This window comes from Macroventuria anomochaeta, assembly GCF_010093625.1.
Source record: "Macroventuria anomochaeta strain CBS 525.71 unplaced genomic scaffold BU25scaffold_4, whole genome shotgun sequence".
Lineage (NCBI taxonomy): Eukaryota > Fungi > Ascomycota > Dothideomycetes > Pleosporales > Didymellaceae > Macroventuria > Macroventuria anomochaeta.
The window spans coordinates 812,064-825,523 of NW_022985365.1; the positions used below are offsets into that span (position 1 = coordinate 812,064).

The 13,460-nt window shown below is 52.0% G+C and overlaps 3 protein-coding genes and 1 non-coding gene across 4 annotated transcripts; all 4 read right to left on the reverse strand.

The window, feature by feature from the left end:
• Nucleotides 1-28: 28 nt before the first annotated feature.
• Nucleotides 29-1,773, reverse strand: BU25DRAFT_385118 (uncharacterized protein). The gene has a single exon (XM_033704354.1). It carries the CDS (start codon nt 1,712-1,714, stop codon nt 107-109), a length of 1,608 nt encoding a protein of 535 aa, XP_033565832.1. The 5' UTR covers nt 1,715-1,773; the 3' UTR covers nt 29-106.
• An 862-nt stretch (nt 1,774-2,635) lies between these two features.
• On the reverse strand, nt 2,636-4,918 carry BU25DRAFT_455077 (uncharacterized protein; the record flags this gene model as incomplete). The annotated part of the gene is made up of 2 exons (XM_033709921.1): nt 2,636-4,370; nt 4,419-4,918. 2 exons carry the CDS (start codon nt 4,916-4,918, stop codon nt 2,636-2,638), a joined length of 2,235 nt encoding a protein of 744 aa, XP_033565833.1.
• A 2,400-nt stretch (nt 4,919-7,318) lies between these two features.
• Nucleotides 7,319-7,404, reverse strand: BU25DRAFT_t28. The gene has a single exon. It is a non-coding gene; the product is annotated as a tRNA-Cys (tRNA).
• Nucleotides 7,405-9,350: 1,946 nt separating this feature from the next.
• Nucleotides 9,351-10,308, reverse strand: BU25DRAFT_455078 (uncharacterized protein; the record flags this gene model as incomplete). Its single annotated transcript, XM_033709922.1, has 2 exons — nt 9,351-9,454; nt 9,699-10,308. The coding sequence occupies 2 exons, from the start codon at nt 10,306-10,308 to the stop codon at nt 9,351-9,353; spliced, it is 714 nt and encodes a 237-aa protein (XP_033565834.1).
• Nucleotides 10,309-13,460: the final 3,152 nt, after the last annotated feature.

Genomic DNA, 13,460 nt, shown 5'->3' on the forward strand with positions numbered 1-13,460 from the left:
TAGTCATAGTTTGGGAACACGTGTTATCGTTCGCATTGCGATGAGTCAGTCCATGTACAGAGTGTCATATTTACATTGGTGATGGTACGTACTGCTACAAGTAATCTTACGATGGCGTCCATGGTACAGGTTCGCCAGTCGAGGTCTTTGCTGCGGCCTCTGACTTATCGGCCGTCCTATCTTCCTCTTCCTTGATGTCGTCTTTAACCTCATCCTGTAGCTTCTCCTCTACCTTCTCAGCAGCTTCTGCCGGAACGCCATCCGGCTCGTCCGCCCTGGCTGCTTCCCCACCACTCTCCTCGCTCAGAAACCCGAACTCAACCGCTGGATCAACACGCTCGACCTGTCCCGGCGACTGCTCCGGCGCTCCATTCATCCCCTCAACGAGCGGCACGTGATCGCCAACCGCCTCCCCATCATCGACCACCCTCCGTCTCCGCGGCACAGGCACAGTCCCCTTCTCCCTCCTCCCATCATCCGCGCCCACCCTCTCCGCCACAACCTGCCGCCACCTACGCACCTCCCTGATCCCCTCGCCAAACTGTTCCATCCCGTACACCATCTGCATTTCCCTGCCCAGCCTGCCGCTCCTCGCCATGTCGAACTCTCTGATCACTTGGTCCAGCAGCGCGAGCGTGTCGACTGAGAACTCGATCGCGCCGTTGTGCATGTCGGTGAGCAGGCTGGTGAGCAGCGGGTATGAGGACTGCTGCAGCCATGCTGTGCGGAGGAGGGTTGTGTATAGCGCGGTTGTGGCGCCGAGGGCGTAGGACGAGCGGCCGAGGCTCTTTATCGTGGGTAGGATCGAGAGCGGGAGGGGGGAGGCGGGGAAGTGTGTGCGGAGGGTTGTGAGCGCGGTGAGGAGGTGGTGCGGGTAGTTCGTGAACAGAATCTTCGGATCCACGGTCGTGGTTGTGGAAGTGGACTTCGCATTTCGAGCAGGCCTTTTGGGTTTCGGGGCCGTGCTGTCGAGGTCCAATTGACGGACTTGGTCGAAGACTTCGCGCTGCAGGGTTTCCCAGAGCTCGCGGTCGGTTTTTGCGGATGTGAGGAGGGCGTCTATGCGGTTGCGCTCTCGCAAGCGTGCTTCGTTTAGCTTTGCGGCTTGGGCGCTTGTGTCTTTCTTCTTCTTCGCTCGTAGCTCGCGCGCCCTCATTTCAAGGGGGCGAGTTCCCTTCAAAACATGTTCTGCCATGCTCTGAAGATCCTGTTTGGATTTCCTGCTCCTCAGTTGTTCCGTGCCTGACCTGTTCCATTCTCTCGCTGATTTGGCTTTACCCTTCAGCGCATCATCGAAGATTTTGTCCAGGCTCGCCTTGGGATCCTCCTCCTCCTCGTCAGGCTCCCAATATTCGTCGGCAATCGCATCGATCTCTACCTCGTGATCCTTCTCATTCTGGCGGCTGCCACGTGTGTTGAACTTTCTGTACAGCTTCTCGAAAGCTGCGCGCTCCGAGCCGGTGATGGTGGTTTTGCGTGCAGGTTCGAGATCGTCGAGCGCTGGCGGCAGTTCCTCTTTGTTCTCGAAGGGAATGTCTTCAGCGGATGGATCGTCTTTGCGACTGTAGCGTGAGATGTTGCGGCGTGCAATGGGTTGGGCGGCGGGCTTCCATTGCTGGATCGTGGCTGTCTGGTACAGGAACGGCAGGAGCGTCTTGTTCGTGGGTATGCAAGACCGAGAGAGTGCTCGAAGGGTATTCGAGCATGCAGACATCGACGAAAAGGGATGGTCTATAATACAAGAGGCGAAACGAAGCAATGGCGACAAGCGATGGTGAAGCGTGATGGCTGTCCCCAAAACTTTCGAGATCGACGCGTTAATCGCGTTAGACAGGGGTCTAAGCGCGAGTTGCCTAATAAGGCAACTTTTGAACGCCATCGAAGACGGGTCAGCACTACCGCATGTACCCAAATTCGACATGGTCCGTGTCTGACTGGATCTTATTGCAGTTTTCTAAGTGACGGATGTACCGATGAATACCCATGCCATTCGTAGCTACGGTGTACCTGTACGATGATGATGATGAATGATGATGAATGAATGATGGTTGTCATACGTTTTAAGACTAACATGAGCCATTGAGATTGGGAAAGCAAGTATGGAAGGTATATTTGTGAAGACCATGTACGGAAGTAGAGATTGTCCAGAGATTGCTATCCAGAATCAACACCTTCCGACCATTACTATGCTCAAAGCTCAACATTGTACGAAAAAAAAAATCCACGAAGCAACGCTAAAGGTCAGATGAGCTAGAGAAGATCAAAGCGGAAGCAAAAACGCCCGCTGTCATCGATTTGGTATATCCCAAGGCCTAAAAGCCAGTGGCGCAATGCTAATCATCAAGCAGAAAATCATCATGCAAATGCTGAACGATTGCATCGTTGCAAACAGAATGCCGTCTCGGGTATCCGAAATACGAGTGGATCGTGCCTACTCGGGGTATCATCGAAAAGGGTCCTCTCCATCGGCGAAATCAATGCGAAACGAGGTGTTGTGTGGTTGTGGAACCAAGTTGGAGATGTATATCGTAGCGTCAGATCAGAAAGATTCGTTATTTGTTCGATGGCCGTAACTTCGTATGTGAGGTAGATGGGATATTTGAGGGGAGATGTCGGTGTCGTGTTGTGGGTGACTTCAGGATCGGTTCTCAACAGCCTGGTGTTCGCCGGTTGCCACAGCCACGAGAGCATCGAGTCGTCTCATGTCGTTGGCGCCCTGTGGAGGTAATGGTTGACCAAACGTGGTAGGTCCTCTCTCCGGCTCGCGCTGAGGTCGATAGGTCGAGCTAGAACTCGAGTTGGAGAGGGTGTGCCTATGGTAAGATTGATAGCCAGTATGCAGCGGATGCGGTCTGTCCATGATTGAGGCTGGAGATTTGTATTCCTCCACATGAGCCCCGGGGGGGTGTGCCTCCACGAACCCATTGCTATGCACAATTGCAGGGTGGTATTCGCTCATTGTAGTATTACCTGGGGTCGGAACACCTTCGCTACTGCTTGAGTCCTCGGGAGACGTGCGCTGCATGACCCGTACCGGCTGGGAGACAGGTTGGCTGACGGGCCCGTTATACCAAGCCTGCCGCTTGTTCTTGCGAGGCGTAGCAGGCACTTCCTGAGAGCTACGCCCTGAATCAGCGGGATGGGTTTGCAATAGCTGAGGGACATTTGGCGGCTGCTGATGATTGAAGAAGCCGTGGGGTGCAGTCATAGGCCGGGTCGTAGCTGGTTGTCCATTAGGAGGATACTGCGGCCACGACTCCCGAGGGGAGGCTGAGCCAGTTATGTCGAGACGATTGATGCCCCTTTGCATGGTGTCCTCCCAGGAGACGCTCATGCGTTTCCTATGTCCAACACCTGGTAGAGGCTCGATCGGTGCGTGGTAAGTGAGGGGGCGTTGTGGTGCATCCGTGTGCACAGGGCCCGGTGGAGGACGCGATAGAGCTGGTGGAGGAGGCGCATAGTCAAAACTTTCGATGCCGGGAAGCCTAGTTTGTGATGCAGCGGGTTGCGATGTGTACGATGGTCGGTCTGCATCAGGTGTCTGGTGGTAGCCAAGTCCACTTGTTGCCGGTCGAGGTCCAGTATATGTGCCTGGGTGCCAAGTTCGTCTTCTCCAGTCTGCGTCTGCGTTCGATTCCCTCCTCTGTCCTGGAAAGTTTGAGACTACTGGACTACTATACACGCTACTTTGAGTCGAGAATGTAGAGGCGGCAGATGACTGTAGTGGAGACATATACGGTGGAGGAACTTGTCCGGGTGGTCCTGAGAAAGGGTTACTGTTAGACAAGCGACGTCCTGGTGGTGGGCCAGCCCATGAAACCGGTCTGGACGATGTAGACGCAGGTGAGTGCATCGCAGAACAAAATTGTGCAGGGCTGCCTGCAATTCCGGAATATGTCGTAGATGTGGGCGTGGTGGGAGCATTTGATTGGGAGTCGTACTCAACAATCTGAGGGCCTGGACTACCCATGAGTGGTGGGTTGTAAGCTTCCATGGTCTGCAGCGACAATCGTGCTCTCGCAGAATCGTCACTGGCCATGGCAAGAGGTAGAGGTCGGCGTCGAGAGTCTGGAGACTGTGCCACGCTCATGGCCGAGATAGTCGATGTAATACTTGAAGTCGAGAGGTTCCTGCTGTGTCCTCTGCTGTGCCCGCCCATACTTCCGAGGGTGTTCGCCCTAGAGCGAGGCCCAGGAGGCCTGACACGGTCCGTCCTGATCTGTCTTTGAAACCTTGTGCCAGTCGCAGCAAGTGATTCTGCTGGAATGTCTTCGTTGACATGAACAGTCTGGGCGTGTTGTCGAAGATTGTCGAGTCGTGAGAAGCGTCGAGAGCAGTGACATTGGAACGGTCGTTCACCAGTGTGTTTACTACCATTCGTTAGCACTAGAGCATGGGAGCTTACTTCCGAAACGTACCGAATATGCCTAGCTAAATGCTCACTTCTCGTAAAGCTCAAATTGCATGGAGGAAACTCGGTACAAAAGAAACGCTGCCCTTTCTTTTTCTTTGACGGCCTGCCGCTTTCACTGGTTACACTCTCATTGTCTGACCCGTCTTTGTCGTCGTCCTCGTCGCCCTCGCCCATGTGTACATCTTCTGTTGTGTCTACCGATTGTGTCGAAGTGTGTGATTGCCCTCTGCTCAGATTGCTTTTGGTTGAAGGTGTCTCACTGAGTTCGCGAGTGGGCTCGAAGGGCGAGGAAGGTAGGGGTTGTTGGCCGGCAATACCAATGAAGCTATTGCGTGTCGGTGTCTTGAGGGAAGGGTCTTCTGTCCTAATTTCCTCGCCACTCTTTGAGTCCTTTTGGAACCTAGCATCTGGTCGTGGAGTCGTGGGGGTTGTTTCTTCCCCAGAGCGTCCTGGTGGCGGTTCAGGCACCGCCAGGGTAGTGTTGACTGCTTGGAAACTCGACATGCTGGGCTGGTTCAGCACCTGTAAGGTAAGAATGAAGGGTCCCGTGTGCCTGTTGAGCTGAGCACTGGCAACGTGAACGATCCTCGGCTGCGTGTAATGCTTGCGGTTCAACGGGCGACAGCAGCACTCTAGAGGCCGGGTGAACCAGTACCTGAGGGTAAGTGCAGGGACTATTCCCGGGTGCAGTCACTAGACTACCTGGTCTACCGTGGTTCGCACCTTCCTTGACGCAGGACCGGAAGGCTGAAACGGATGTGATGACGAATGGAGAGCCGTATCGTCGCAACATCCGGACGCTGCGCGCGAAGAGGAGAACTGCAAACAAAGAACAACAATCGAAAAGCGTCAGTCCAGTCGCCGCGTCGTCAGTCGTGAGATCTCTACCCGTCGAGGGGTGCGGCGGCGGCGATGATGCGTGAGCAACAGATGCTCGGAGTTTGGTGGAGGTATGCGATAAGGCGCAGACGTTTGCCGGGGAGGGCCCCTCTCGAAGTCTAACGCGGACTCGATGCACGCAGCGACAAGCACGAGCTGACGCGGGCAGAGGTAAGTAGTGGATGTGCGCGGACCCGTGGAATGCTGGAATGCGGCTCTCAGGGTCGCAGAGAGCTAGCAAGGCTTCTGAAGCCAGGAAATAGTGTCGTGCAGGAAGCAGCGGGATTGGGGCCTTGCGCAAGATGACCTGAACACCAAGGGCCAAATTGTTCACTGGAGGGGTTGGTAAGGCACGGACAAGCAGAGCTAGCGGCTTTGTTGCGCGCCCTGATGCTGGGCTGGCGAAGGGCTGGGGTTTAGAGTCCGATCCACCACTGCCACCACCCGAAGAGAGCTTGGTGAGCTGTGGGATCTGCACCAGCGCCTTCAGTCGCAGACGTGGCTTGGCTGCAGTTACCCCTCCTGCGCCTGTAAGCTTGCGCTGAGCAAACCTTGATGATGAATGCTCACTGCTCGTCAGTGCTGGACATCCCCCATCAGCCATTCCTGCACGCCCCTTGTGCGAGGACACACGGCAGCAGGCAGCTCATGCAAGCGGGGCAACTGGGCGGTGTCTGCTGTCCGGGATACCTCGAACAGCCATAGGCCCTTGCCTTATCCATGTTGTTTGGATTAAACGAGTGCGGCCTCCACTTGAAGCCGTCGTGGCTGGCACTGAAGCATGCTCGAGTTCGACATTGATGACGAAACCACAGCTGCCACTGCCGCGTTTCACGTGCATGAGGGACAGCGCTTGGGATGACTACCCTCGACTACGACCATGAACGGCGCGGTCTATCCCAACAGATGGGCAGCAGGTCTGTCAAGAGAGCCGTAAACAGACAAGCTGCTGCGAGCATGGCGTGGATCTCCCTAGCGAAGCTGACCGTTTCCCGAGGTAGTAATTGGCTCACCAACTCGGTTGCTGCAAGGGGGTGCTCAAGTATCATCCCCACATAAACATGTTGTACTTTTGTACCTTGCCGAAGCGAACGCTAGCAGCCGTGATAGAGCCGGACTTGCTCATGAAAAGTCGATCTTGTTGCGGCGAGACCAGCGTCGACTGTCGCAAAGTAAGACTTGCAGCCGTCGGTCGCAGACTCAACGTGTGGCCTTGCAGACACGAACGGCAAGTCAGGTCTGCAGCGGTGTACGCCGTCTTGGTATCGAGCCTCGACAGTCAAAGCCAGATTGGACGAGTTAAATGTTCCTGGCGGTCGAATCGGTGGAACGCTACCACGAGCTAGCCTAACCACTGGTAAGTGTTCCCGCGGTCATCTGATGGCGTCCTTTGACGCGTATCCGGGGCCATGTTCTCTATCCACACCGATCTACCACCAACAAAGTTTGCAGAGTATCACGGTAATATTGACATGCTATCGAGTCAGTGACCATGCGACCACGAGGTCAAGGTTGCAATAATCTCGGTATTGTCTCGTTATGGTAGATGTACCATGCCACAGTGTCGCAGTATGTCTACGCAAGGAAAGGCAGCCGGTAAGGTTGATGAAACACTTAGCGGATACGCGAGCCGCCAGCTCATGCAACCTCTAGTTAGCTGGCGAAACAAAAGCAGCGATCAGCCGCCACCAGATGGTTCGTGGTGGCGATGGCTGCATGGTGTTGAGTTTGCAGAGCTGGGCACTCTCGACCCGCCGACAGAGGCGGGCCTGACGTTCAAGCAGTGAAGCGGCACAGCTTCGCATAGCTTGTCGGACAGAGCTGGATTCGAATTTGGTGTTCACGATGTTGTTCACAGCGCCCAAAATGAAGTGCATGCCACTCCTATCAGCCTCAACGTCTTCAGACTTGCACAACAGGGATTCAAACATGGTGTTCCTGAGCATCCGCAACGGCAAAAATAGTGTTCTCGCCGTCAGACTCCGACAGCTAAAAGAGACATCGCTCATCGCAAAAAATCAAGTCAGGGCCGAACCGGAGTCGAACCGGTGACTTCGGGATTTACTGCTAGAGAGCTGCAATCCTACACTCTACCACTGAGTTACCGACCCGTGGTTATTGGACTTGTGGCGTCAAGTCGCTAGAAGTGATGATAGAAATTTGGCGAAAATGACTATTAAGTACTTATTTATAAACCTCAAAGGCGGTCTTTAAGCATCAATCTGACTTCGTTTTGCATCGAAAAGCGGTCTGAAGTAATGGTTGTGGGTCACAAAGGCTCTTGATATGGGTCATAGCCCCGCACGGCGAACCTCAGCATACCTCGGCAACTGGCTCCAAGAATCCCGATGGCTTCAGCAACCAATCCATCAACAAATACCAAACGAGTGCGTACAGCACTTGCTACAGTCCGCCATGCATATTGTATCCATCAGAAAACCACGTTCAATATGTGTGGATACTGCAGCTTGACCAAATCAAGGAATCTTCAACCCTGGTTTTCCACTCCAAAACCTCGAACCGCGAGTTGCAGTTTCAGTGATTACAGCACCATAGCATTCCTCGAGCCGAGACTTATTTCATGAGAAGAGCCAAGTTTCACTGTGTGGTATCGGCGGACCTGTTCGTGGGCGACATGTTTCTTCACAACCGCTATGATAATAAAAAAGACAAGTCTCTGCAGCAAGACAAAAGATACTCATCGTCATTCCACATATCTGTTGTTCGTTGTTGCAAGATTCAGAATTACACGTATTCAAATGGACTTTCTACTTCCTCCGGTCCACCCTGGCAGCAAACAGTATAGCTCGACTTCAGCTCGAACTCGACATTCTCGGCCATCCTCGCACCACAGCACGCGCAGGCCCGGCGTTTCGTAGTACCACGTTTCAAGACTATGCATGCTAATGTTGTGGAACAATGACGGGCATCATCTCCGCAGCATATTGCTTATCGTGAACCTGTCATACGTCGGGGTACGCAAAGAGAATCGGATAAGGTGAAACGAATTACCCAGTAGCAGAGTTGGCAACAATCAATTCAATCAATTCAATTTCGCCTAACAAGGTACGGGTTGAACCTACGGGAGTAGTGACTAGACCAAATCGGGCGAACTTAGATTGACTGAATTGATTGTTGCCAACTCTGCCCAGTAGTCCTTTGACTACTCGCAAGCTGACGGGGAGGGAGCAGGCAAGACTTGACTGCCTCCCACATTTTGGGGGATCGACCTCTTGTATCCGGTGTTCTCTTGTGGCATGAGATCCTAGGCACTCTCAGATGTCGCAAACTACTTGCTGCAGCAAATATGATTAGGCGTGCCCCAATGAAAGAAAGCTAGGAACAGCTTGCCCTGATTGTCCTCACGGACAAAGACTTTACCACGAAAGGCATAAATGGCATTCTCAGAGCAATCGTTCTGACAATCAAGATATGACACTATAAACAGCACCGAAAGCTACCTCATACTGCACTTCTCATTCGCACCGATGGACACCAGACCCCAACTGCAGGCGCCAGGCATGACCATGAAGTCAATTACGCAGAATTTGGAGCCTTCGAAGTCATTCTACAACGAGTCAGCCTTATCGAATGCCATTTTGCATGAAAGTGTCTCGTCATTGACCACACCAAGAGGCTTCTCCAAACTGGAATGCTCTCAGATGTTATACTCGACTTAGGCTCTTCGAAGTTCAAAGCTCACTCCACTACACTTATGCCCAAGTCGACGTGGTTCGCCAACAACTGCCCAGGTAAAACAGAGCACAGGATGATCCGACCAGATGTTCGAGTCCTCAGATACATCCGTTTCGATGACTTGGATCAAACACAGTTTGACCGAGCCCTCGGTATGATGACTTCCTTTTGTTACCAAGGCACTTATGATCTCCTGTTGAATTAAGATGATTCCATGAAAACGAATGAGGTCAGATTTCGCATCAATCTACTCATCAGTCTGGTCAGCAGAATGTATGGCATCGACAGTCTGATCAAGTACTCTGTGAAGAAGGCTGCAGACTTGGCCATATCGCCTAGAGACACTGATTCGGTCTTGTTTTTAAGTCATATCCATCTCATCATGGAGTTCGAAGACTGGACGCAGGATGATGCAATGAGGCAAGTCGCCCGCAACGAAGTTAAGCTCATAGTCGAGGATCAGGCCTGCGTAATGGTCAGAAGAGAGTGGAGATGCGGAACGTGTAGCACCGTGTTCGGGTACTTGAGTCCCGAAGGCAGACAGTCTGACCTTGTGCTGCGAGAGCGTAAGGCAACGCCGTTACCAAGCGCACATGCTTTGGCGCAGCTTGAAAGAAGTCAGTAAAGTCAAATTACGTATGACGAAAGACACTTGCCTTCAAACTCCAGGGCGAAAAATTCTGTGAATCGTAATCCAAATAGGTCATACACCATTCGTATTCGTACACATTATCACCGAAAACCATGGCAGTGGGTGTTGGGTTGGGACAAATCAGGCCTTTAGTTATATTGGGAGTATTCACGAAAGGAGAAGCGGTCATCGTAATGCGGGAAGAAGACGAAGACGAAGTCGAGAGAGTCGACGATGTCAGAGCAGACGAGGACGAGCTGGAGCTGGAGCTCAAGACCGAAGCAGACGAGGCGACCAACGAAAAAGCGGATGTCACTGTAGGGATGCGTATTCCAGCCCTAACATTAGCGTTCCGCACCAGTCCTGTGTTCGCTTCCTTTAGGTAGCAGAAGCCGCGACCATCACCGCCGGTCCAAGCCATTGCACCGCAGGTATCGAGGGTGTCACATTTCTGCAGACACAACTCGTAGCTGGCAAGGTCCTCAACATCGAGAACACTACCATCGTAGTCGTAGCCGCAGTAGGTATTATGCATTTGACCAGTCGCTTCTGTGTAGATGGTGTTGTTGGAGCTAGGGCAGAGAGCTGCCAATGTAGCGGTGGGTGATGCTGCTGAGCTTGTCGAGCTTGAGGGGAGGGTGACGCCACAGGCCTGAATGGGGTCGTTGCCGAGATAGTAGACCTTCATAGCATTAGGTCCGCCACAGACCTCTGTCGCCTTGCCATTCACGTCATGTTACAGGCAGAAGCAATTGTAGGTGCGCTCGGGAGCATCGCAAGGAGCCACCGCAGTAACATATCTGGCTGTACTCAAGCCCGGCATATGTATACCTCGCCTGCTTGTATGCATAGCACAGCGAACACCAGTGTTGATATCCTCCACATTGGCAGCGAACTCTCGAGTTCGCTCGCCGATGGAGCCTGTGTAACGTCCAGAGACTTCCAGTTATCAAAGCCTGGATTGACTACAGATCCAAAAGACAGACCTTATCCGTTAGTGAAGATGCTCATGCGGTTACTGGCGCCACATGACTCGGTGCTTGAGCCAGGGCAAGGAAAGCTGCATTCTGATTCGGCTCTCTGCAAGCCAGTGTCGAGAACTCGGTAATCGCAGTAGCACTCGCGGCCGTATTCAATTCCAGCATATGAACACCTTTTGCGGTTACAGGCGCTGATACAGCTCGATCCGGTCATAGAACCGTCTGCATGGCCATCGGCATGCAGGGTGCGCGGATTTACGTTGTCTGCGTAACACCCTGAGTACGTCCACCCGGAAGGTAGAGCATTGTTGATGGTAAGATCCCGCTTGGGAAGATTGAAAGCGGCTCCTTATGTATGAGTATCGAGGAGAACTGTCAAGCCCAGAATGTACAGGTGATTGAAAGGAGTATGCATGGTGTTACGACCAAAAGAGTGACGATGGGTGAAGACAGTGAATGAGGGGTGTCCGACGACGTCTTCAGCAGGAAATGCCCTAAGACTCTATAACCCGCATGTCCACAACCTCCTCATTCTCATTCCCATGGCTCATCAATAGCGGAGCTGCCGTTCTTGCAGACGCTACAAGAGAACCATGCCAGCCAGATCGTGCTCGAAAGTGCGTCGATGTAGGTATTTTCATGTTCTCATCTGTGCCAGAGCCGGGTACAATATGATCATGAGTCCGGACTATCAGAGCCAACCAAATCTTTGCGGATGTGGCTTGAGACTCTGCAAGCCCTCAGGGCGAGGCTATCAGCATGGCTAGATGTAGGTCTGCACTCTACGCACCATCGGAAAGGCGAAGACTCTTTGGGGGTCGGGCACACCCCTCGCCTCATTTCCAACTCGAAGTCCCTTCCAAAATCATCGGATCGGATCACAGATGGTACATGTCTTCTGTATTGTTCCTTTCGAAAGCATTCCTTGACCTTGACATTAGCAGGAGAACTACAGCAGTACTTCGTCTCCTCTTACAAGTCGGAATATTTTGGAGCCTCTTTGGTATACTTAAGGCTGCAAAACATCCATCTCTCCTTATATGCCTGCCTCGACTTTTCAAATTAACAAGTACTTGCCTATGTTTTCGGCTTCTGGCAGAAGGCACGCAGCATGTGGGCATGCATCTGTAACTCAGAAAACGTTGACCACTTCACATGCTCCTCTTTCTTTCTTGTTCCGAGCCTATTATGACTGGAGCTTCAAGAGGCAACCCCAAAAATGCAGATTGTTGATGCCTCCGGAAGCGGCAGCTACATAGCGACCATGCAACGCATGGTGAAGGGTCCGACTTGTCGTCTACAAAAAAGTCAAATCACAAACTGTGCTCCATGTCTCTTACCACGAACGAGCATGCAGGGGTGAGATGACAAAAATACACGCAAAGAAGGTTGATGTCTTCCGTGAGATTGTTCCCCCCAAATTGTCCAACACATAGCTACGCCGGAAGGAATATCTGGTCCTAACCTGGAAAACGAAAAGAAAGCCCATGTCCTCACGATATGTCGAAAACTCACAGTAAGCTCTATCTATGTTGAAATCGCGAGTGACAGTGCATTGTCTTCTTCGGCCACCGTCCTACCGAAAAGATATAAAAGAAAAAATACCTCTCTCCTTGTCTGTTCAGAGTTGCGAGAAAACATTCTGTATGTTTGAGTATAGCATGTTGAACATAAAAGCCCCTCCCTTCGTTATATCTCCTCTCTTATGACGCTGGCTCACTTCAAATTTCTTCAAGGAAAGGAGTTCGAATCGTGTATGTTCTCAAGCTCAACATCCCCTATGTTGAAACCCACGTTTATGAGACTCGACCAACCGGGAGGACTACAGACGCATCGTATACACACTTCAAGTACACGTTGATCGAAACATTTGTTCAGCTGTCTAATGTCTGCTGCCCACTAAAAGACCACCGAGCAAGGTGTCAAGATCTTTACGTGCCAAAGTCAACATGCACTAGCTTGATGATTCTGGTGGAACCTGAAACATGCTTGAGCCTGCGGCCAAGTACATAAAAAGCCAACTACAACCCGCATTCCCGATGACCAGAGGAAATTTTGCTGTCTCTCCACACCGAAAAGATTCGGTCAGTAGAACATGTCCAAACCAAAAGCGAGACCGAGCTTGAGAAATGTCCGCGGCTGAATTGCAGAGATCTTCTGCTCTAGGAATGGCATCGTCGAAGCCATAGGCAACTCAACTGTTGCCCTTTCGAGAAAAAGGCCTGCGCATGACTTGCATGTTCAAAGCTCTAGAAGCAGTGCGTACACAACTCAAACGTCATCAAGATCACCCTACGGTTCTTCGAAAAACCTGCTGCTTACATTCTCAGCAACATAATCTATGCCTGCTGCCAGATCCAAAGTGAAGCAACTTCAGTACATGATTGTTGCGTGCTCAAAAACAGCGGTTTGTGTCTGCATGACGTTGGCGAGATAGAAGACACTCTCGAAGCTATAAAAGCAACTGCTCTCTCAGCAACGCTACTTTTCACCTCCTGTATATCCATCAGTTGTCGCGTTTCCAAGAATGTGAGCACAATGAACATGTCCGTCCGAACAAGATCTGTGCTGAAAGATGATGGAGTTCGACCCATGTCGACAAAGAAACTCGGCTGCTTTATAACCCGACTAATGAAGATGAAGCAATCCTATGTCTTGGCTGGAGTCCTTTGCTCTACGCAGGGAATCCGACATTGATGATGGGTGTGCTGTGCTGTCGCCAGATAGTTCAGTCAGCGTCCGGTGAGCGAGAACGAAAGAAGGCGATGGCATGTCTGTGGAAGTTCAGCCAGGATGTTGGTCATTACGTCTGTGTTCATTGATACCTCACATCGTGATTCGTCTATGCCAGCCAGGTTGC

Coding starts and splice junctions, on each gene's coding strand:
- BU25DRAFT_385118 (XM_033704354.1), bottom strand. CDS start 1,714: ATGTCTGCATGCTCGAATACCCTTCGAGCACTCTCTCGGTCTTGCATA.